General features: G+C 47.9%; 1 protein-coding gene across 6 annotated transcripts in view; it reads left to right on the plus strand.

Moving 5' to 3' along the window:
• LOC138303601 (rap1 GTPase-activating protein 1-like) overlaps window positions 1–24,582 on the plus strand; it is a 256,978-nt gene that overhangs the window by 80,325 nt on the left and 152,071 nt on the right. For 3 of the 6 annotated variants that reach the window (XM_069242891.1, XM_069242887.1, XM_069242890.1), the window contains exons 2-3: window positions 5,674–5,706; window positions 23,473–23,566. Coding sequence is in view for 4 of the 6 variants with exons in the window: in XM_069242887.1 (XP_069098988.1) it covers window positions 5,674–5,706; window positions 23,473–23,566 (127 nt within the window). In the remaining 2 variants the exon portion in view is untranslated. The remainder of the gene's footprint in view (window positions 1–5,673; window positions 5,707–23,472; window positions 23,567–24,582) is intronic. The other 3 variants (XM_069242892.1, XM_069242888.1, XM_069242889.1) reach the window with 2 other exon arrangements.

The raw sequence follows: 24,582 nt of genomic DNA on the forward strand, positions 1-24,582 counted from the left end.
GCAGGGCAGGCTGCCTGGGTGATTGCAGTATATTAGCAGGGGTTGGGTTTTGTGGGTATATGCAGTATAGACAGGGTTGCGTTTTGTGGGTAGATGCAGTATAGAGAGGGTTGAGTTGTGCTGGTAGATGCAGTACATGCAGGGGTGAGGCTGCCTGGGTGGATGCAGTATAGAGAGGGTTGAGTTGTGCTGGTAGATGCTGTACATGCAGGGGTGAGGCTGCCTGGGTGGATGCAGTATATTAGCAGGGTTGAGTTTTGTGGGTAGATGCAGTATAGAGAGGGTTGAGTTGTGCTGGTAGATGCAGTACATGCAGGGATCAGGCTGTCTGGGTGGATGCAGTATATTAGCAGGGTTGGGTTTTGTGGGTAGATGCAGTATAGAGAGGGTTTAGTTGTGCTGGTAGATGCATTACATGCAGGGGTGAGGCTGCCTGGTTGGATGCAGTATAGAGAGGGTTGAGTTGTGCTGGTAGATGCAGTACATGCAGGGATCAGGCTTTCTGGGTGGGTGCAGTATATTAGCAGGGTTGAGTTTTGTGGGTAGATGCAGTATAGAGAGGGTTGAGTTGTGCTGGTAGATGCAGTACATGCAGGGGTGAGGCTGCCTGGGTGGATGCAGTATAGAGAGGGTTGAGTTGTGCTTTTAGATGCAGTACATGAGGGGTGAGGCTGCCTGGGTGGATGCAGTATATTAGCATGGTTGAGTTTTGTGGGTAGATGCAGTATAGAGAGGGTTGAGTTGTGCTGGTAGATGCAGTACATGCAGGGATCAGGCTGTCTGGGTGGATGCAGTATGTTAGCAGGGTTGGGTTTTGTGGGTAGATGCAGTATAGAGAGGGTTGAGTTGTGCTGGTAGATGCAGTACATGCAGGGGTGAGGCTGCCTGGGTGGATGCAGTATAGAGAGGGTTGAGTTGTGCTGGTAGATGCAGTACATGCAGGGGTGAGGCTGCCTGGGTGGATGCAGTATATTAGCAGGGTTGAGTTTTGTGGGTAGATGCAGTATAGAGAGGGTTGAGTTGTGCTGGTAGATGCAGTACATGCAGGGATCAGGCTGTCTGGGTGGATGCAGTATATTAGCAGGGTTGGGTTTTGTGGGTAGATGCATTATAGAGAGGGTTGAGTTGTGCTGGTAGATGCATTACATGCAGGGGTGAGACTGCCTGGGTGGATGCAGTATAGAGAGGGTTGAGTTGTGCTGGTAGATGCATTACATGCAGGGGTGAGGCTGCCTGGGTGGATGCAGTATAGAGAGGGTTGAGTTGTGCTGGTAGATGCATTACATGCAAGGGTGAGGCTGCCTGGGTGGATGCAGTATAGAGAGGGTTGAGTTGTGCTGGTAGATGCAGTACATGCAGGGATGAGGCTTTCTGGGTGGATGCAGTATATTAGCAGGGTTGAGTTTTGTGGGTAGATGCAGTATAGAGAGGGTTGAGTTGTGCTGGTAGATGCAGTACATGCAGGGGTGAGGCTGCCTGGGTGGATGCAGTATATTAGAAGGGTTGGGTTTTGTGGGTAGATGCAGTATAGAGAGGGTTGAGTTGTGCTGGTAGATGCAGTACATGCAGGGATCAGGCTGTCTGGGTGGATGCAGTATATTAGCAGGGTTGGGTTTTGTGGGTAGATGCAGTATAGAGAGGGTTTAGTTGTGCTGGTAGATGCATTACATGCAGGGGTGAGGCTGCCTGGTTGGATGCAGTATAGAGAGGGTTGAGTTGTGCTGGTAGATGCAGTACATGCAGGGATCAGGCTTTCTGGGCGGATGCAGTATATTAGCAGGGTTGAGTTTTGTGGGTAGATGCAGTATAGAGAGGGTTGAGTTGTGCTGGTAGATGCAGTACATGCAGGGGTGAGGCTGCCTGGGTAGATGCAGTATAGAGAGGGTTGAGTTGTGCTGTTAGATGCAGTACATGCAGGGGTGAGGCTGCCTGGGTGGATGCAGTATATTAGCATGGTTGAGTTTTGTGGGTAGATGCAGTATAGAGAGGGTTGAGTTGTGCTGGTAGATGCAGTACATGCAGGGATCAGGCTGTCTGGGTGGATGTAGTATATTAGCAGGGTTGAGTTTTGTGGGTAGATGCAGTATAGAGAGGGTTGAGTTGTGCTGGTAGATGCAGTACATGCAGGGGTGAGGCTGCCTGGGTGGATGCAGTATATTAGCAGGGTTGAGTTTTGTGGGTAGATGCAGTATAGAGAGGGTTGAGTTGTGCTGGTAGATGCAGTACATGCAGGGATCAGGCTGTCTGGGTGGATGCAGTATGTTAGCAGGGTTGGGTTTTGTGGGTAGATGCAGTATAGAGAGGGTTGAGTTGTGCTGGTAGATGCAGTACATGCAGGGGTGAGGCTGCCTGGGTGGATGCAGTATAGAGAGGGTTGAGTTGTGCTGGTAGATGCAGTACATGCAGGGGTGAGGCTGCCTGGGTGGATGCAGTATATTAGCAGGGTTGAGTTGTGTGGGTAGATGCATTATAGAGAGGGTTGAGTTGTGCTGGTAGATGCATTACATGCAGGGGTGAGGCTGCCTGGGTGGATGCAGGATAGAGAGGGTTGAGTTGTGCTGGTAGATGCATTACATGCAGGGGTGAGGCTGCCTGGGTGGATGCAGTATAGAGAGGGTTGAGTTGTGCTGGTAGATGCAGTACATGCAGGGATGAGGCTTTCTGGGTGGATGCAGTATATTAGCAGGGTTGAGTTTTGAGGGTAGATGCAGTATAGAGAGGGTTGAGTTGTGCTGGTAGATGCAGTACATGCAGGGGTGAGGCTGCCTGGGTGGATGCAGTATATTAGCAGGGTTGGGATTTGTGGGTAGATGCAGTATAGAGAGGGTTGAGTTGTGCTGGTAGATGCAGTACATGCAGGGATCAGGCTGTCTGGGTGGATGCAGTATATTAGCAGGGTTGGGTTTTGTGGGTAGATGCAGTATAGAGAGGGTTTAGTTGTGCTGGTAGATGCATTACATGCAGGGGTGAGGCTGCCTGGTTGGATGCAGTATAGAGAGGGTTGAGTTGTGCTGGTAGATGCAGTACATGCAGGGATCAGGCTTTCTGGGCGGATGCAGTATATTAGCAGGGTTGAGTTTTGTGGGTAGATGCAGTATAGAGAGGGTTGAGTTGTGCTGGTAGATGCAGTACATGCAGGGGTGAGGCTGCCTGGGTGGATGCAGTATAGAGAGGGTTGAGTTGTGCTGTTAGATGCAGTACATGCAGGGGTAAGGCTGCCTGGGTGGATGCAGTATATTAGCATGGTTGAGTTTTGTGGGTAGATGCAGTATAGAGAGGGTTGAGTTGTGCTGGTAGATGCAGTACATGCAGGGATCAGGCTGTCTGGGTGGATGCAGTATATTAGCAGGGTTGAGTTTTGTGGGTAGATGCAGTATAGAGAGGGTTGAGTTGTGCTGGTAGATGCAGTACATGCAGGGGTGAGGCTGCCTGGGTGGATGCAGTATATTAGCATGGTTGAGTTTTGTGGGTAGATGCAGTATAGAGAGGGTTGAGTTGTGCTGGTAGATGCAGTACATGCAGGGATCAGGCTGTCTGGGTGGATGCAGTATGTTAGCAGGGTTGGGTTTTGTGGGTAGATGCAGTATAGAGAGGGTTGAGTTGTGCTGGTAGATGCAGTACATGCAGGGGTGAGGCTGCCTGGGTGGATGCAGTATAGAGAGGGTTGAGTTGTGCTGGTAGATGCAGTACATGCAGGGGTGAGGCTGCCTGGGTGGATGCAGTATATTAGCAGGGTTGAGTTTTGTGGGTAGATGCAGTATAGAGAGGGTTGAGTTGTGCTGGTAGATGCATTACATGCAGGGGTGAGGCTGCCTGGGTGGATGCAGTATAGAGAGGGTTGAGTTGTGCTGGTAGATGCATTACATGCAGGGGTGAGGCTGCCTGGGTGGATGCAGTATAGAGAGGGTTGAGTTGTGCTGGTAGATGCAGTACATGCAGGGATGAGGCTTTCTGGGTGGATGCAGTATATTATCAGGGTTGAGTTTTGTGGGTAGATGCAGTATAGAGAGGGTTGAGTTGTGCTGGTAGATGCAGTACATGCAGGGGTGAGGCTGCCTGGGTGGATGCAGTATATTAGCAGGGTTGGGTTTTGTGGGTAGATGCAGTATAGAGAGGGTTGAGTTGTGCTGGTAGATGCAGTACATGCAGGGATCAGGCTGTCTGGATGGATGCAGTATATTAGCAGGGTTGGGTTTTGTGGGTAGATGCAGTATAGAGAGGGTTTAGTTGTGCTGGTAGATGCATTACATGCAGGGGTGAGGCTGCCTGGTTGGATGCAGTATAGAGAGGGTTGAGTTGTGCTGGTAGATGCAGTACATGCAGGGATCAGGCTGTCTGGGTGGATGCAGTATATTAGCAGGGTTGAGTTTTGTGGGTAGATGCAGTATAGAGAGGGGTGAGTTGTGCTGGTAGATGCAGTACATGCAGGGGTGAGGCTGCCTGGGTGGATGCAGTATATTAGCATGGTTGAGTTTTGTGGGTAGATGCAGTATAGAGAGGGTTGAGTTGTGCTGGTAGATGCAGTACATGCAGGGATCAGGCTGTCTGGGTGGATGCAGTATATTAGCAGGGTTGAGTTTTGTGGGTAGATGCAGTATAGAGAGGGTTGAGTTGTGCTGGTAGATGCAGTACATGCAGGGCAGGCTGCCTGGGTGATTGCAGTATATTAGCAGGGGTTGGGTTTTGTGGGTATATGCAGTATAGACAGGGTTGCGTTTTGTGGGTAGATGCAGTATAGAGAGGGTTGAGTTGTGCTGGTAGATGCAGTACATGCAGGGGTGAGGCTGCCTGGGTGGATGCAGTATAGAGAGGGTTGAGTTGTGCTTGTAGATGCAGTACATGCAGGGGTGAGGCTGCCTGGGTGGATGCAGTATATTAGCCGGGGTTGGGTTTTGTGGGTAGATGCAGTATAGAGAGGGTTGAGTTGTGCTGGTAGATGCAGTACATGCAGGGGTGAGGCTGCCTGGGTGGATGCAGTATATTAGCAGGGTTGAGTTTTGTGGGTAGATGCAGTATAGAGAGGGTTGAGTTGTGCTGGTAGATGCAGTACATGCAGGGATCAGGCTTTCTGGGTGGATGCAGTATATTAGCAGGGTTGAGTTTTGTGGGTAGATGCAGTATAGAGAGGGTTGAGTTGTGCTGGTAGATGCAGTACATGCAGGGGTGAGGCTGCCTGGGTGGATGCAGTATAGAGAGGGTTGAGTTGTGCTTTTAGATGCAGTACATGCAGGGGTGAGGCTGCCTGGGTGGATGCAGTATATTAGCATGGTTGAGTTTTGTGGGTAGATGCAGTATAGAGAGGGTTGAGTTGTGCTTTTAGATGCAGTACATGCAGGGATCAGGCTGTCTGGGTGGATGCAGTATATTAGCAGGGTTGAGTTTTGTGGGTAGATGTAGTATTGTCAGGGGTCGGTGTGTTGGGGAAGGTGCAGTATTGGCAGGGATCAGGCTACGCGGGTAGATGCAGCAGCAGCAGGAGTCAAGAGCTTTATGGGAAGGAGCAGTATTGACAGGGGTAGGAGACTGTGTGGTAAGGAACACTGTGGACAGGGGCTGTGCACAAGGATCAGTTTTGGCTGCCCAGTTTCACCCAGGGTGGTTCTCCATTACTCCAGCTGCAGCTGCTCCCGAGTTGAATAATTCACTCTGATCCCTTCTCTCTTGTTTCCACAGGGTAGACAAGTTCTTCGCCTGCACAGCCCCAAGGTGAGTACTTTCTGCTGCTTACATCTGCAAGGGCCATATTTACTAACTTTTCATGCAACGCAGCACTGACACCAAATTTGCTGTGCTGTATTGCACAAGGGAGAAAACACAGCACAGAGCCTTAGCATCTTAGGTTGGTCTGCTGCTGTCATCCCACCTGCTGCAGCACAAACAGGTTGCCTTGGGTAACAACCACGCTATATGGTACAGAGGTGAGTGTGCAGTGCCTAGCCTAGGATTTGTACTGGAAATAAACACTTCCAATACAAAGTCCCAAACCTCGACCAACTCAGAAGGCTGCTGCGCATTGGATGTATGCTGTGCACTGCAGCAAACATGCAGTGCATGGCTTGCCTGAGAAACTAACACATTTCCCCTTATGAACTCCTGCTTCTAGGAGCTTGCATAAAAACCTATGGAAATCTATGCTGATTCTCCCCAGTAATGCCCCCTTGACACAATTTAGCGCAAACAGGTTTTTGCCCTGAGAAAAAGGTACCATTCCAGTAGCAAAAACACATTTTGTGGTGGCCAGGAAATACCCTTGCAAGACTTGTCATTGCTTCTCACTTGCTGCAAGCTTTTGTAAATCTGAGAAAAGCCTGGAGTGATGATTCCTCCTCCTGAGATGGGGGATGTCACTCCTGTGGGTGATGCTGAGTACTGACGAAACTTGATGTACTGTCCAGTTAGCTTCCTTAGTTTGCTGGTTGACATTAAGCATTGAAGTTAAACTAACAAAATACAATACACTTGGTGAGGAGGGATCTATAGGTTGTATGTCAGAATATCATATTCAGAAATATAGTCTAACATGCAGTTCGGGTTCTACATACCATTTACAAAAATAATATCTTCCCCTTTAATGTAAAGTTTCGATTATTACTCCATTGGGTAGATATTTTTCTACATGAAATTGAGGACACAATATTTATATCAGTCCTAACTCTGACAACCTTATCCTGATATCGCATAGGTAACCATATCCGGCACTCAGACAAGTATGCTTTACACCCATCTACTGATAGGTTACAGTCCCCACCCTTTGTGCGGGGGTGGGTAGGTTCAGGAGGGGTGTCTGGTGTGTGACATCCCCAAATACATCCATTCTTAGCTTGCACTTTGGGTCTGTTGGCCCTGAGTCGGGCCTGCTATGTCTATGTCTGTTTTTCTGATCATCCTGATTTCACTAAGGGTTTAACTTGTTCATTTTTCTGATCTGGAGCTTAAATATAAAGTGACTTGTTTTACAAAAAAGTAGTAAATCAGCACTCACATGAGTTCTGGAATGGATGCACATTTTTGGAATTCAGAAACAATGGTAGTATGGTTTGGAAAGCTGTGCCAGTCTCATTTTCCAGGCATACTACTGGCAACCAAGTACCCAAGAGGTGACAGGACAAATACTTGCAAATAGTCTAACCAGTGGGGAAACATTCCATTCTATTGTCTTTCACCCATCCTGCCACTTAGAAGGCCTGCTTCAGATTTGGCAGACAGAGGAAAGGCGCACAGGGTGGTGGAGGACTTTGAGACAACCACCCTGCCTGTATTCTTCTCGCCAAATTTAGAGATGTCTGATGCCTCTGTACATTGGCAGCAACTGCTGTCATGGTGGTTCCTGTTAGTGTAGGAATCATTTGGTGGACAGCCATGTAAAACATGGTGGCCAGTTGTCAAACCTTTCATGTTCTTTTTATTTTTCGAAGACAAACTCACAAAGAAACTAATGACTCTACCAATTTTCTACAAAAGTGTGGAGGTTGTTTTTCTCTTTTGTTTACAGTTCCATGTACCAGGATATACCTGACAAGACTGTACCTAGTGACCACAGAGTCTTAAAGAGAAGCTCTCCAACCATCCGTTCGAAATTGCGCGGTCGATCGGAAGACTCATCTCCAGCGCCTCCTGCTGTAGCCGGCAATTGGAGGACATTTTGCACTAACAGGGTAAAATTTGCAGTACGCCAGACTCAAAATCTGAAGGATGGACCTTGGAGGGCAGGGTACTTAGTTGCTTTTGTTCATAGTACCTTCAGCCTTGCCAAGGACTTGCATCAGGTGTTAGACTAACACATTTTAGTGCGGGCGGACACATCACCGCGCTAACATGCATTAGTCACGCATTTACCTCGCTCCTCCAGACAGTCGGGGGTCATGAAAGGCGCTTCCGGGCTGAGTAACCGCAGTCTGTGCTGGAAATTGCTGTGGTATTTACAGCTTAATATACTGCAGCCTGAAGGATTCACTCCTTGCTATTGTGACCCCTGCGAAGTTCTAGTATTTATCCAGAAATATTGCCTTTGGTGCTGAGCGGCAAAAGCAATTTGTGCTGCCCCACCCATCAGAGACACACGTGGGCCGCTAGAGTATCGTCCCAGCTGCGAGCAGCTGGATAACCTAATAAACTAATGATATCAAAGGCCAAGCCCAGCCTCATATGATGGATCCAGTGCTACTGCAGGTATTTTATCAACTGTGCCTGGTCAGTGGCATGAGAGTTAGGTCGGGGGCCCCCTTCACGCCCACTGTATTTCGGATGAGGAAGCAGGTCACAGACTGACTGTTGTATATTTGCATCCGGCTTCTTTAGGAAGCTCGCCCTTTATGTGGTGTATCAATGCTGGGTTCCCAAATGAGTGGATAGGGCTTGCTATGTAATCCCAAAGTGCTCTGGTTGGAGGTATTGTGGTCTAGCAACCTTAGGCTTAACACAGGGGAGTGCAAGACATCCACAAATACACACAATAGTCAATAAATGAGACTCACAACTCAAAAAGAAGACCCACACCAATTTATAAAAATAGCAAGTATGTTTATATATGTTTAGGCATCAGGGACAAATCATTCAGGTACATACATTTTTACCAACAGGAATTATTTTCACTTTAAAAGGTGGACACTGCAATTTCTGAGCTCCACAATGTTATCCTATGAGAGGGAAAACAAGTTCTGCAGATGTAGAGTACAGCGAATTACAAGACCAATCTCCAGGAGTTAAAGTGAGTAGTGGACAAGGTTCAGCAGTACACCTCCAGCAAGATCAGGCAGCCGGGTGCAGGGTGCAAAACAGCATCAGGTACCAATGCATTTGAATGAAGATTGGTCACTGCGAAAAGAGGCTGCAAGCTCTGGCCAGGAAGCAGTTGGGCTGAACCCACAGTGGGGTTCCAGCCTCACGATGCTCTGGCACACGTAGGCACCTGTAGTCCTCTTCTCCATGGCTCAGGGCTGAAGGGGAGGTGTCCTTAGGTGTCGTATTTCCTTACCAGAGATGTCACAGTAGAGGGAGACTTTACGGAGCAGCTGGAGGCATTGTCGGTGAGTCCAGGAGGGTTGAAACCACAATGGACTTGGACTCTGGAAGGCTGTAAAACCTTGTTGGAACTGGTGTTACACTTCAACTTGGGTTGGAGATGGCGGGTGCAGTAGTGACTTCAGGTGTAGGATTTTGGTAGTTCCGGAGGCTACAGAGTCCCATCTTTGGAGTTTGCTGGAGAACTGGCCGCTGTTCATGGGAGGTCTTGATCTTTTTCGAAGGCAGGCAGTCCTCCCAGGTTTCTGGAGTCACAGCTGCAGAATGAGTCGACTTTGGTGCTGGTTTTGACGAGGAATGCAGACAGGCTGGCAGGGTTGGTACCAGGTCCGTAGCTTCTTTTCTTCTCTTCTGCTTTCTCGGCTCTTCAGAGTCCTTGGTCTTCTTAGGTCATCAGAATCTGCTTTTGTATTGCCAGGGGCTCCCCTAAATACTGAATATAGGGGTGTTAGGGGTGTTTAGGGTAGTAGCCAATGGGCTGCTGACCCTTGGGTCACTACACTACCCTAGATTACCACTTCCCATGTGAAGTAGGCATAGCCCTGTCCCAGAATTCCTATGTATGCCATCTCTAAGATAGCTACCTCTGAGAAATCATGTCCATGTTGCAGTAGCCCACCTCAGGGGTGGTACTAGCCTGGAGGTAGCACGCCTATCTGACTTGCTCATTTTACCGCTTGCCAGGTGCCAAGTGGGCTCTGGACAGAGAGGGTGGCTTCCCCTTCTGTGAAGGGAACCAGATTTGCATTTCAAAGGCAGCAGCCCTTTGAGGCTTGCCAACTTAGGAAGGCTAAGCAGCAGGTCATCCTGTGGGATGGGGTGTTACACCCTCTTCCCAGACAGGCTTGTGTTCTGGGCCTGCTGAGAGCAGAAGGCTCTCACCCTAGGGGGCCAGAACCGTGTCTCGGGTGGCAGGCTGGCAGAAACCAGTCATCAAGCACACCAGAGGCTGGTTGGTTTTTGAAGGTGCCCTCTGGGTGTATGTATTGATAAACCCATCACTGGAATCAGTGTTGGCTTATCAATACAAGATGTTTGATACCAAACATCACTATCTTGAGTGAAGCAATCATGTAGCTGGGGAACCTGTATTGACCAGTGTCCAGCAAATGCATTGAAAACGGCTTCCCTAGCCACTTATTATGTCTGAGAATTGACTTACAAAGACATAGCAGGGCCATATCTGCTCTTGCAGATACGCCCTCACATATAATACTATCCACCCTTCCTTAGGGCTGTGAGGGCTGCTTTAGGGGTGACTTACATTGATTGCATGCAATGTTAGGGGACGTGGCGCACAGGAATGTGTGACATGCGTTTTCATTATGGTCTGCACCAAGACACAGCCTGCAATGGCAGCCAGTCATGTGCTTGGTGGGGGTCACTTAGGGTGGCAAAAGTTGTGCTGCAGTCCTTAGGGACTCTCTTTAGTACCTCAGGCCCTAGGTACCAGGGCTACCATTTACTAGGGACTTACAGATGTGCTAAAGGGCCTGGTCACTTGGGTATCAAGTGACCAGGTGTGACTTGTTTTGGGGAAGGAACTATGGCACTGGGGACCTGGTTAGCAGGAGCCCAGTGCACTTCAGTCAAAGTTGTATCTAAAAAACAAGCAAAAAGTGTGTGTGGGGGGTACTAAAACACAAGCCCTGTTCCCTACATCTCCCAAATTAATTTGAAACTAGCAGCAGCAATCTCTAGGAAATCCAAATTAGCAAGAAAGCCACATTTTATTTTATCTTGCACTCCATAGTTGCATGTTTTAGATCATGTTGTTTCTGTACTTTTTTAATTTTCCTTGTGCTCACATCACATGCACAATGCTGTAGACTTATACTAGTGCATGTGTGTGGCAGGGTGCATGGCGCTATCTCCGCTAACTTAGTGAGATTACCTCTGCCACCCTGTGCTAAAGATGCTTTAAAAACCTGTGAGCGTGGGCAAAGAGTTGTATTAAGACACATGAGCTCACTTGAAATAATGGAGCCACTCCCTACATGGGTTGGTGTGATAGAGAAGTGAGCATGCTGTGCACTTGAAACTTTTCACATATGTGCCCATTGTAATTTCTATTTTATATGACAGCGTTTGAGGAAGTAATCCATATATGTCAAAATACTGCTAGCATGAAAAGAAAGTAGTGGGTGTAGAGTTGAGGAGAGAGAGGGTGGGTGTTTGTGTGGCGGCTGGATCCATGCAAGCGGCGCATGCAGGAATAGGAAAGAGCTGACGTCTAAGATATGCAGAGTGAGGATTTCAGATGTGGAGAAAAACAAGGTGTAAGTGGCTAACAGCGAAAGTCTACAGATGAGCAGTGTAAAGAAAGAACAGGGGTGATCAGACTGAGACACTCCAATGATCAGAAGCCCTTTCAAAGATCCTAGTAAAATTCAATTCACAATCACATCTTTTCAGACTTGAAACATTTCCAAATTTAATTATTCACAACAGAATTGTTTTTACTCTTTTAGCTGGGACTATTAACAAAGATTGGCAATGTCATTAGGTCTGACATTTTTAAAGCATGTGTTCGTTTTTTGTGATATGTCTATGTTTGAAATGGGGTCTCTGGTTGGCAGTCAGTTTGCACTCTGTCCAAGCAGGGACCCTCACTCTAGTCGGGGTAAAGGAGAAACACACCTGGTTTACTCATGCTCACCCCCTGGGTTGCTTGACATGAGCAGAAAGGCTTAACCCCAGAAGCAATGTGTAAATTATTTGTACCAACACACACAGTAATAAAGTGAGAACACTACAAAATGGACACCACACCAGTTTAGAAAAATAGGTAATATTTACCTAAATCAAACAAGACCAAAACAACAAAAATCCAACTTACAGAAGTCAAGATGTAAATTTTAAAAAGAATAAGGGCCTGATTTATACTTTTTTTGTGCCACATTAGTGTCATTTTCTGATGCAAAAGCAGCATAAAAACTTACGCTAATGCGGCACAAAAAAAAGTATAAATCAGGGCTTAAGAGTCTTAATCCATAGAAAATAGTGAGAGCACTGTTGTTTAACAAAATTACCAGGTTTGCAGCAAAAATAAAGCCGCACGGGCAAGCGTGCATCGGAAAAGTCAGCGATGCATCGATTTGTTACTCGCAAGTGAGGCCATGCTTCCTTTCTTCTCCGGTCGGGTCGGTGATGCGTCATTTTTCTCCCTCGCAAGAGAGCGATGCGTCGATTTCCGCACGGGCACTTCGGGTCCGGGCAGCCTTTGTGTCGGTTTTTCATGCCCAGCGATGTTGCATTTGAAATCCGTTCGCACAGTGCCAGAAAACCACGCTGCATGAGGTTTGCTTCATTATGGGTCATGAATGTTAGCAGTGCTTCAATTTTTCTTGAACTCAAACTCAGAAACTGGTCTGGATCTCTTTAGAGACAGCTTTAACTCATATTAGACCTTGTTCCAGAACGAAAACGCAAACACTGGCAATGCCAATGAGTCATTTAACCTGCACTCGCATAAGCGCACCGTTCACCCAGCACTGAGATAGGAACACCTCTCGGCCTGCACTCATACAAACTCACAACTCATCCTGTGCTCGGAAAGGTACACAACTGACCATGAACTCACAGGGGCACACAGCTTACCCTGCACTGATGCAGACATACCTGGCACCCTGCACTCATGTTGGTAGAAGTCTCTCCTGCACTCACACAGGCACACCATTCACCCTGCACTCACAGATACATTCCTCACTCTGCACTCAAAACTCACACAGGCACACCAGTCACCCTGCACTCACAGATACACCCCTCCCTCTGCACTCACAACTCACACCAGTTACCCTGCACTCACAAATCACACAGATGCACCAGTCGCCCTACACTCACACAGGCATGCCCCCTTCCTGCACTCAAAGGCAGACCACTCAACCTGCACTTACAGGTGCACAGAGCTTTTCCTATACACACAACATGGACCACACCACTTACAAAAGATTCGATCTTGCCACTTACATCACACTCCTATATTGCTCACAACATCTTCATCACTCACATAAGTTAGATCAAATCACTTCTCATCACACAGGCACACAAGTCAACCCACACTCACAGATACAACCCTCACTCTGGACTGACAACTCACACAGGCACACTAGTCACCCTAAAGGTCAAAGACAAACCCCTCACCCTGCACTCACAACTCACACAAGTACACCAGCCACCCTGCACTCACAACAGTCACCTGACACTCACAGATGCACCCCTCACCCTGCACTCACAACTCACCCAGGCACAGCAGTCACTCGAAACTCACAGATACACCCCTCGCACTGCACTCACACAGGCACACTAGTCACCCTACACTCACAAACACACCCCTCACCCTGCACTCACAACTCACACAGGTGCACCACTCACCCTGCTCTCACACAAATCTCCTTGCACTCACAGATGCACCCCTCACCCTGCACTCACAACTCACACAGGCACAGCAGTAACTCACACTCACAGATACACTCCTACCCCTGCACCCACAGAGGCACAGCAGTCACCCTGCACTCACAGATATACCCCTCACCCTGCACTCACGCCATTCACCCGACACTCACAGATACACCCCTCAACCTGCACTCACACAGGTGCCCCAGTTACCCAGCACTCACAGATACACCCCTTACTCTGCACTCAGCTCACATAGGCACCCCAGTGGCACTGTACTCAAAGATACACCCCTCACCCTTCACTCACAACTAACACAGGCACTTCACTCATCCTGCACTCACAGATACACCCCTCACCCTGCACTCACAACTCACACCAGTTACCGTGCAGCCACAAGTCACACAGGTGCCCCAGTTACCCAGCACTCATAGATACACCCCTCACCCTACACTCACACAGACACCCCAGTCACCCAGCACTCACGTATCCACCCCTCACACTGCACCCACAACTCACACAGGCATCCTAGTCATCCAGCACTTACAGATACACCCCTTACCCTGCACTCACACAGGTAAAACAGTCAATCAAAACACACAGATACCGCCCTCAACCTGCCCTCACGACTCACACAAGCACCTCAGTCACCCGGCACTCACAGATACACCCTCACTCTGCACTCACACAGGCGCAGCAGTCACTTCACACTCACAGATACATCCCTTAACTTACACTCACACAGGCACACTAGTCACCCAGCACTCACAGACACACCCCTCATCCTGCACTCACAACTCACACAGGCACACCAGTCACCCGGCATTCACAGACACACCCCTCAACCTGCACTTACAACTCACACAGGCACACCAGTCACCCAGCACTCACAGGCACACCCCTCAACCTGCACTTACAACTCACACAGGCACACCAGTCACCCAGCACTCACAGACACACCCCTCACCCTGCACTCACAACTCACACAGGCACATCTGTTACCCTTCACTCTCAGACACACCCCTCACCTTGCACTCACAACTCACAAGGCTCCTCAGTCATCCTGCACTCACAGATTTACTCCTCACCTTGGACTCACAAGTCATACAGGCATACCAGTTACCCTGCACTCACACAGATATGTCTCCCTTCCTGCACTCAAAGGCAGACCACTCAGCCTTCACTTACAGATGCACAGTGCTTCACCTACACACTCAACATGGACCACACCACTTACAATAGATTCCATCATGCCACTTACATCACACCTCCTGTATTACTGACAGCATCGTCATCACTCACATGTTATATCACATCACTTCTCATCACACAGGTACACCAGTCACCCTGCACTCACAGATACACCAGTCACCCTGCACTCACAGATACACCCCTCACCCTGCACTCACAGATACACCCCTCACCCTGCACTCACAGATACACCCCTCACCCTGCACTCACAGATACACCCCTCACCCTGCACTCACAGATACACCCCTCACCCTGCACTCACAGATACACCCCTCACCCTGCACTCACAGATACACCACTCACCCTGCACTCACAGGCACCCCTCACCCTGCACTCACAGATACACCCCTCACCCTGCACTCACAGATACACCCCTCACCCTGCACTCACAGATACACCCCTCACCCTGCACTCACAGATACACCCCTCACCCTGCACTCACAGATACACCCCTCACCCTGCACTCACAGGCACCCCTCACCCTGCACTCACAGATACACCCCTCACCCTGCACTCACAGGTACACCACTCACCCTGCACTCACAGGCACCCCTCACCCTGCACTCACAGATACACCCCTCACCCTGCACTCACAGATACACCCCTCACCCTGCACTCACAGATACACCCCTCACCCTGCACTCACAGGCACCCCAGTCACCTGCACTCACAGATACACCCCTCACCCTGCACTCACAGGTACACCCCTCACCCTGCACTCACAGATACACCCCTCACCCTGCACTCACAGATACACCCCTCACCCTGCACTCACAGATACACCCCTCACCCTGCACTCACAGATACACCCCTCACCCTGCACTCACAGGCACCCCTCACCCTGCACTCACAGATACACCCCTCACCCTGCACTCACAGATACACCCCTCACCCTGCACTCACAGATACACCCCTCACCCTGCACTCACAGGCACCCCTCACCCTGCACTCACAGATACACCCCTCACCCTGCACTCACAGATACACCCCTCACCCTGCACTCACAGATACACCCCTCACCCTGCACTCACAGATACACCCCTCACCCTGCACTCACAGATACACCCCTCACCCTGCACTCACAGGCACCCCTCACCCTGCACTCACAGATACACCCCTCACCCTGCACTCACAGATACACCACTCACCCTGCACTCACAGGCACCCCTCACCCTGCACTCACAGATACACCCCTCACCCTGCACTCACAGATACACCCCTCACCCTGCACTCACAGATACACCCCTCACCCTGCACTCACAGATACACCCCTCACCCTGCACTCACAGATACACCCCTCACCCTGCACTCACAGGCACCCCAGTCACCTGCACTCACAGATACACCCCTCACCCTGCACTCACAGGTACACCCCTCACCCTGCACTCACAGATACACCCCTCACCCTGCACTCACAGATACACCCCTCACCCTGCACTCACAGATACACCCCTCACCCTGCACTCACAGATACACCCCTCACCCTGCACTCACAGGCACCCCTCACCCTGCACTCACAGATACACCCCTCACCCTGCACTCACAGATACACCCCTCACCCTGCACTCACAGATACACCCCTCACCCTGCACTCACAGATACACCCCTCACCCTGCACTCACAGGCACCCCTCACCCTGCACTCACAGATACACCCCTCACCCTGCACTCACAGATACACCCCTCACCCTGCACTCACAGATACACCCCTCACCCTGCACTCACAGATACACCCCTCACCCTGCACTCACAGATACACCCCTCACCCTGCACTCACAGATACACCCCTTACCCTGCACTCACACAGGTAAAACAGTCAATCAAAACACACAGATACCGCCCTCAACCTGCCCTCACGACTCACACAAGCACCTCAGTCACCCGGCACTCACAGATACACCCTCACTCTGCACTCACTCAGGCGCAGCAGTCACTTCACACTCACAGATACATCCCTTAACTTACACTCACACAGGCACACTAGTCACCCAGCACTCACAGACACACCCCTCATCCTGCACTCACAACTCACACAGGCACACCAGTCACCCGGCATTCACAGACACACCCCTCAACCTGCACTTGCAACTCACACAGGCACACCAGTCACCCAGCACTCACAGGCACACCCCTCAACCTGCACTTACAACTCACACAGGCACACCAGTCACCCAGCACTCACAGACACACCCCTCACCCTGCACTCACAACTCACACAGGCACATCTGTTACCCTTCACTCTCAGACACACCCCTCACCTTGCACTCACAACTCACAAGGCTCCTCAGTCATCCTGCACTCACAGATTTACTCCTCACCTTGGACTCACAAGTCATACAGGCATACCAGTTACCCTGCACTCACACAGATATGTCTCCCTTCCTGCACTCAAAGGCAGACCACTCAGCCTTCACTTACAGATGCACAGTGCTTCACCTACACACTCAACATGGACCACACCACTTACAATAGATTCCATCATGCCACTTACATCACACCTCCTGTATTACTGACAGCATCATCATCACTCACATGTTATATCACATCACTTCTCATCACACAGGTACACCAGTCACCCTGCACTCACAGATACACCAGTCACCCTGCACTCACAGATACACCCCTCACCCTGCACTCACAGATACACCAGTCACCCTGCACTCACAGATACACCCCTCACCCTGCACTCACAGATACACCCCTCACCCTGCACTCACAGGCACCCCTCACCCTGCACTCACAGATACACCCCTCACCCTGCACTCACAGATACACCCCTCACCCTGCACTCACAGATACACCCCTCACCCTGCACTCACAGATACACCCCTCACCCTGCACTCACAGGCACCCCTCACCCTGCACTCACAGATACACCCCTCACCCTGCACTCACAGGCACCCCTCACCCTGCACTCACAGATACACCCCTCACCCTGCACTCACAGATACACCCCTCACCCTGCACTCACAGGCACCCCAGTCACCTGGTACTCACAGATACACCCTCCTGCACTCACACAGGCACAGCAGTCACTCTTCACTCAACGTTACACTCCTTACCCTGTAATCACAACTCACACAGGCACACCAGTTACCATGCACTCACAGACACACCCCTCACCTTACACTCACACAGGCACCCCAGTCACCCGGCACTCACACAGGCATGCCTCCCTTCCTGTACTCAAAGGCAGACCGCTCAACCTGTACTTACAGATGCACAGTACTTTCTCTACACACTCAACATGGACCACATCCCTTACAATAGATTCCATCATGCCACTTACATCACACCTCCTATATTAGTCACAACATCTGCATCACTCACATAAATTATCTCACAACACTTCTCATCACATCAGATCCCTGGCAGCACTTCTCCCGAAACACACTGTATACATCATGCATTGTGTCCTTCACATGAGTCATGGCTGGCGCGTTAAGTGCACTGGGTCACTCGAGGTCTCAGACCCAGCAGTAATTATAAACAGACATTGAAGCTGGTCACTATTTGGACTCATGTTCTTGACTTTACAGTAAATAACACTATTCGTTTCTGAATAATTAATGTAAATAAAACATTAAGGTAATCGATGACAGAGAATTAGTTCCTGTTTATTTTTCTCATTCTTAGGTTGAGCATAACAGCGCGCAAGTGCTGCTTGCTTTTCTGACGTGTTGGTATATACCTGGGCTTTTAACCACACCTACTGCACGCCCATCACTATCACTCGTTCATGGGCTTGCCTTTCAAAAATCCTTTCTTTTAATTGGTAAATTCTTTATGTTTGTCCCTCCTTAGGGCGGTTTTGTTACCACTGTGGCATGTCTAATTGCACTTTTGACGATTTGTTTGACTGCGAGCGAACTACATTTTTCTTTTGTGTCTCTTCATGCTCATGGTGGCCATCACACTCGCTTGGGTGAAAATGTATTACTTTCATTTTTCATTAGTTCTTTACTGATCATGTCTTTGGTTTGTGTTGTACTTATTTCTCTTTTTTTCCCCTTCCTTCCTCTCACAACAGCCTCGGTTTTAAGGGCACGGGCCAATCAGCCTGTGTTTTTGGAATATTTCATTCTGAACAGTTCATGTTTTTATTTTTAACTATGGGAGTACTACGGCACTGGTTAGAATTGGCGCACAAACCAAAATCATCCCTGGCTATCAGGAGCGCAGGGGCTGAGCCGGCCCCTGGTTTCAATCGCTTTCAGAAACACCTCAGAAGGGGAAAAGAGCTTCAACAAAAACAATCCCCATCAATCCCCATCTGTCCTTCCATGAGGTTTGCGCTGCTTCCCAGCAGCCCATAAATATCGCCTTTCGTGAGAGCTTGTTACAATAGTTGCTAGTGGTGATCTGCCTAGTTCATGTTCTTCGCAGCAAGCACATTAACCCTCTGTGCTACTTTATAATTAGTCCACGTTCCTACTAGAGAAAAGTTTGTTCTCTCTCCAGAAATAACATTAATCACCAGAGCTATTTTAGCATTTGAAGATTGAATGCAGTCTGTGATCCGCCCACGACACATTCTTTGCAGCAGCCACATTAACACTCTGCACTGCCTTATAATAATTCCAAGCTTCATGCCTTGCTTCCCGTGCTGCATTTAGTATGACCAAAAGAGACACTTGGAAAAGTCATAACAAAACCAAAACAAAAGTGCAACACAAACAACTGAAAATTAGCTTCTTAACAATTTCAAATTAGCCTGTTTTAGTAGTCAGTACTCATAAAGGTACACGCTGCAGTTATTAGCATGCAGTGTAAAGTGACAGCTGATCCTAGAAAAAACATACTTTTGTGTATGCTAACAAGGCAATTGTGGGTCTCTTAAGCAAAAAACATAAAGCTCATGGCTTCGCTATCAAGGAAAAATAAATCAGTCTTCTGTGTAGAGTAACAGCTGGATCTAAAGGAGGCACACTTATTGTGTTGGCATTGCTTAATTTGAGCCGGTGTGTTCTATTGCAGGGCACAAACAATTTTTGTTAAAGGGGCATCAGTTATTTTTCTGCCTCATTGATTTACTGTGGGCAAAATAAAGAATAATTTATTAGAAATGCAAACTCTAATATCTGAAAATGTCCTTCCGCTTCAAACTATAAACAAGCTGCCAGGCTGGAAGTTTACACAGCAAGATGTTATCATGTTGTAGAAATTTTTTTTAAACACAAGGACATGAATCACTCTTTACTCGTAAACACAATTAACGTAAAAAAGACTGCTGAGGAGACGAAAGTTTAACGTGAAAAACAAAATCAGAGAGCAGAAACATTAGAACGTGTTCATGAAAGGACAGCATCACCCAGATGAAAGAGTGTAAATGACCGGCTGGCTTGCTCTGTAGACAGCAATAATGTTATCAAATGCTATAAAACTTTATGGAGTGAATCACACCTAAACAGTGTAAATTGCAGCCAAACACCATATGGGACACACCAATAAAACAACATGTAAACATAAATATTAAAAGACACAATTGTATTAATATGCAGGCATTAGCTTAAAAAAATATTTATTATCCGTGTGGCCAATGTGTTCCGTGGTTTGACTATAGTTTTTAAGTGGAAATTGTGTATTTTGTAAGTGCATACTTGTCTTCAGTAAACACATTGTTAGCGTCAATTAAGCTTTGCCCAATTAAACGCTGCTGAATAGCAACATTTTCATTTTTTGCTGCAGATAGAGGAAGAAGGTACATGGAAGTGCTTTAGGTTTACATGGAAGTGCTTTAGGTTTATGCAGGGCCACTGGAATTATATGGCAGAAAAGATGAAATTATGAGGAGGGGTTGACCAATTTAAGTGGCAAGAAACCCCCGTTTATGAATTTACAATGCCAGTAGCTCTAACTCAAGAAAATGCAGGACTTATTGCATTGCAAATGCTTGTTTACTTAATCTTGCATTCGCTAAGGGTAATAGCTATTTACAGGACGTTGTGTTTCAGTATTTTTTGGGGGAAGCATGTTATTGTTGTATGGTGCATACTTTTGATTGAATCATCACGAGGTATTTATAGCGGGTCATGACTGAGAGCTCTGGAGCGGAGACTGAAATCAGTGCAGTTCCTGTCAGTCGGTCATAAATGGGTTTAGAATAGATGGTCAAACAATTCTTGGCCTCCCTGCAGAGCGCACCATCTAATCCAGTTTGCAGTTGTGATTCTGGGCAAATGTGTACGAAGGAAGTACACAGTTGGTGAAATATTGGCATGGGTAAAGTAAAAGAAAAATGTAGTGCTTGGAGGTGAAAGGGTCCGTTGTCTGTTGCTGGAGGAGATGCAAGAAAGTGCATTCAGGGGAGAGTTGAACAAGGGTGCTGAAGAGGAAAAACATGAGATGTATGATGTGCAGATGGAGAAGATGGAGAAGATGTGGAGAGGAAAAGGGCATACTTGTCTAACATAGAGTGAACATAACAGGAGTGACTGAGATACTCTGAAGACCACTGCCCTTTCCACAGGCCTCGGTAATCTTTCATTCAGATTATCAGTTTCAGAATTGAAACATTTGCAATGTTACTTATTTACAATAACGTTGTTGTTGCTCGTTTGTAATAAACAACTAATAACCTTTGACAAAGGCAGAAGTCATGGCTGGTTTTATTTGTACTTGAGTTGTTTTGCATACCTGTAGGATTTTACAGAAATCAGAGAGAGGAAACAATATACCAGATGAGTGGCAAACTACGGCTATCACAGGAATTTAGTTTATGTGTTTAACAATGCTCTTAATTACATAGCTTCCCCCCATTTTTGAGCCCCCCACTTTTTTCAACTCTCTTCAGCCCTGCTCAGCCACAGCCTGGTACCCCCACATCTTACATGTAATTTCCAACATTGCTTCCTCCTTGGTCTCAAAACAGGCTGATGCTGGTGTCACTGTGCACCACACTCAGAAACTCTAAAAAACCCAGAGAGCCTGTGATAGGGAAGGCCAGAGAATACTTGAGGCGCCACAGGAGCTAAGGGAGTCTGCCTGACTCTGCATGGGGGGGGTTGCAAAATCAAGGCAGAAACTGTACAAACTACTGTGGGATATCAGAGGGGAGAGAAGCGGCGCCTGCCCTGGAGGTGAAGGTAACGGCTGTGGGTAAAACAGATCTGACATCCATTTACAGCTTTCAAACTTTAAAAAACTGTGCGATTTTGGGCAAATTATTGTGTTTCTGTCTCTTAGTTTATGTATGTGTCTCCACTGGGATTGCTATAACAAGGCTTGCCATCTGAAATAAGCAACACAAATAGGGGGTCCAGATTACCACCTACAGCAGCACTTTTACTCAGTGGCGGCTTGCAGGAGGGAACAGTGGCGTGGCAGTGCAACGCGTGGCGGGGGAGCGACAATAAAAATAATAATAAAAAAAAAGTACCTTTTTTGCTGCACCGCACCACCACCATGCTGCTCCTCTGATGCAGCTGCAGGCATAGACTCCCAGTCTGCCCTACATCCAATCCTAAAGCTGCTTTCATGCTGCTGGCAACATGAAAGCAACGTTAGGATTGGTTGAAGCGCCCAGCCAGGGTGCTCCGAGGCAGAGTGGGAGCCTCTGTCTGCTCTCTCCAACCCGGCACTGCATTGCCAGGTTGGAGGGAGCCTAGTGCGCATGTATGTTTGGCCAGCCTGAGACGGCCGGCCAAACATACATGCACACTGAAGGGGATTTTTTGGTCTAGCCTGACAGTGCTACTGTCATCTAATAATTTAACCTACACCACTATTATTCTACTGTTCTTTGCTTCCACACAAATACGTATTAATTCCTTTAAAGCCAGAGTTATTGTCATTGCCAATGCTTGTGTATACAATGTACAGTGCATACCTCAGGCTGTTTAAAGCACAGCAGCATATAAACAATTGAGACCTATTTATGTGATCCCAGGGACACTCTATTTATAACCTTAAACTGAGTTGTGTGTTGTAGCCTGTGTGACGATCCTAGAGTCACTGTGGAACTGCAGGTTCTGTGACTTGTAAATATAATCTGTAGAAATGTTCCTCTGGTTTCCATAGTGGTAAGAGGGTGTGTTCATATGCCTGTTACAGAGGTGTGTGAAATACGGATGCAAGGGCACCTCAGCCTTTCAAGGACTATGGGCCTAATTTAGAATTAGTTGGACGGGTTACCCCACCACAATGGGTAGATATGAGAGCATCTGCGGGTGCAGGGTGGGTTAGGGGGTTAAAAACAGGTGAATCAATTTGCTCAGAATGACACTATGGGGTGAAGTCAGGCCTAGGACTTAAGTCTTATTAATTCGTAGCCCGTACGTTTAGATGTTGCATCAGCTCTCCACTTGAGGCTCACATGGGACGTGTATGTCTGCATCCCACCCATGCCCCACCAGCCACCACAAAGCACCTTTCAATCTGGAGATGGGCTCACTGCTAAGCACCGCTCCAACAGTGTGAATTTGATAACTGTGTGGGTGAAGAGCCGGGGTGCTTCCTATGTGTGCAGCGGGGGAGGGAGGATTTAATTAAGGAACTGCAAGGGGGGACATCTGAAGGAAAAGCTTGCGGAATTCACTCCCTTATTTCTTTGCATTTGAGAGGAGGAAGCTTGAAATGGGAACTTGCTCAAGGAATTGTATTTGTTTAAATCTTTTCAATCAGGAGCATTGGAATATATGGTCGGGGGTACCCGCGTAGTGGTTTCATCCAGGAAACCCGTATGAGTTCATTTCAAATTAACTGACATGACTGAAGGTTGTGAAGAGGTGTGAAATGCATTCCTGTTGGAAAAGTTGGCTTTGGCGTACTGTCCAACGCTAACCTGTGCTTTCTCTCGCCTTCTTAGCAGGCAGCCCGATGACGTCGAGCACTGCATCACCGATGTCTTAGACTCGCCCACCCAGGACTCACACTCCCCCCTTTTGCCCAGTATTCACAAGGTAAGGATCACTTGAATTGAATTATCCTTGGCATGAGGTTAGATGCTGTATCTCGGCCTGGAGTCGGCTGACGCACACAAAGAACTCCACCAATCCTGGGTGGTGTGACTTGTGTGCATCCCACTGCTTTATCTGAACCAGAATTTCCTGCGAACATCATAACTATGCTTAAAACCCTCAACTTTTTCTTAGTTGCCATTCAAGATGGTTCTGGTTTTCGGGTCCGGGGTCAGCTGACATCCAAGGAATTCTATTAATTCTGAGATTTTGTAATAACTAGAATGAGTGGAATTACGTAATTACACGTAATTTCCCATTATTTTTCTGAAAATTTGCATAATTACACAAAGGCAAACTACACAAATTTCGCATACTCATGTAGAGTCTCTCCAAGCCTGATACCTGCTGAATGACTAGGTCACACATGGAGCTGTAAATCACACAACTTTATTCCTCTGCGTGTACCTGTGGACTCCAACATTCCAAAATAAGTTCTCATGCACTCTATTCTAATGATTACATCACACACTGATACGGAGTCCTCCGGGAGCCATAAAGGTTTTGTTCTAAATGATGCAAGACACTACAATCCCCTGTTTGATTAAGGGTAAACTCCCTAACCTGTCTCTCAGGGAGGCAGAAATACCGTGTGGATACGTACCTGTGGTGCAGGTATTTCCGGGGCTCTTTCTTGTTCTTCTACGCATTCCCTGAACTTTTTTTGTCAACATCATTAGTCCATCATGGAAGATTAGGAAAGTTGATCCCTGTCCTAATTCTGTTGGCCGTGTGTCTTATCCAAGCTTTGTATCCATGATAGAGACCATTGTTTAAACTCTTGGTTTTGTTTCTCCTGGTGGTCTCCTTATCCTTGAAGGGCAGCAGGGGAAGCAGCAATAGTTTTACAGCTGTGTTGCCCCTGATGCCTCACATCTTCATCCTGCCAGGACACTTTGGCCCATATTTATACTTTTTTAGCGCCCCATTTTCACCGCTTTTTGATGCAAAAATGGTGC

The sequence above is a fragment of the Pleurodeles waltl genome, chromosome 7 (assembly GCF_031143425.1).
Source record: "Pleurodeles waltl isolate 20211129_DDA chromosome 7, aPleWal1.hap1.20221129, whole genome shotgun sequence".
NCBI classification, from domain to species: Eukaryota; Metazoa; Chordata; class Amphibia; order Caudata; family Salamandridae; genus Pleurodeles; species Pleurodeles waltl.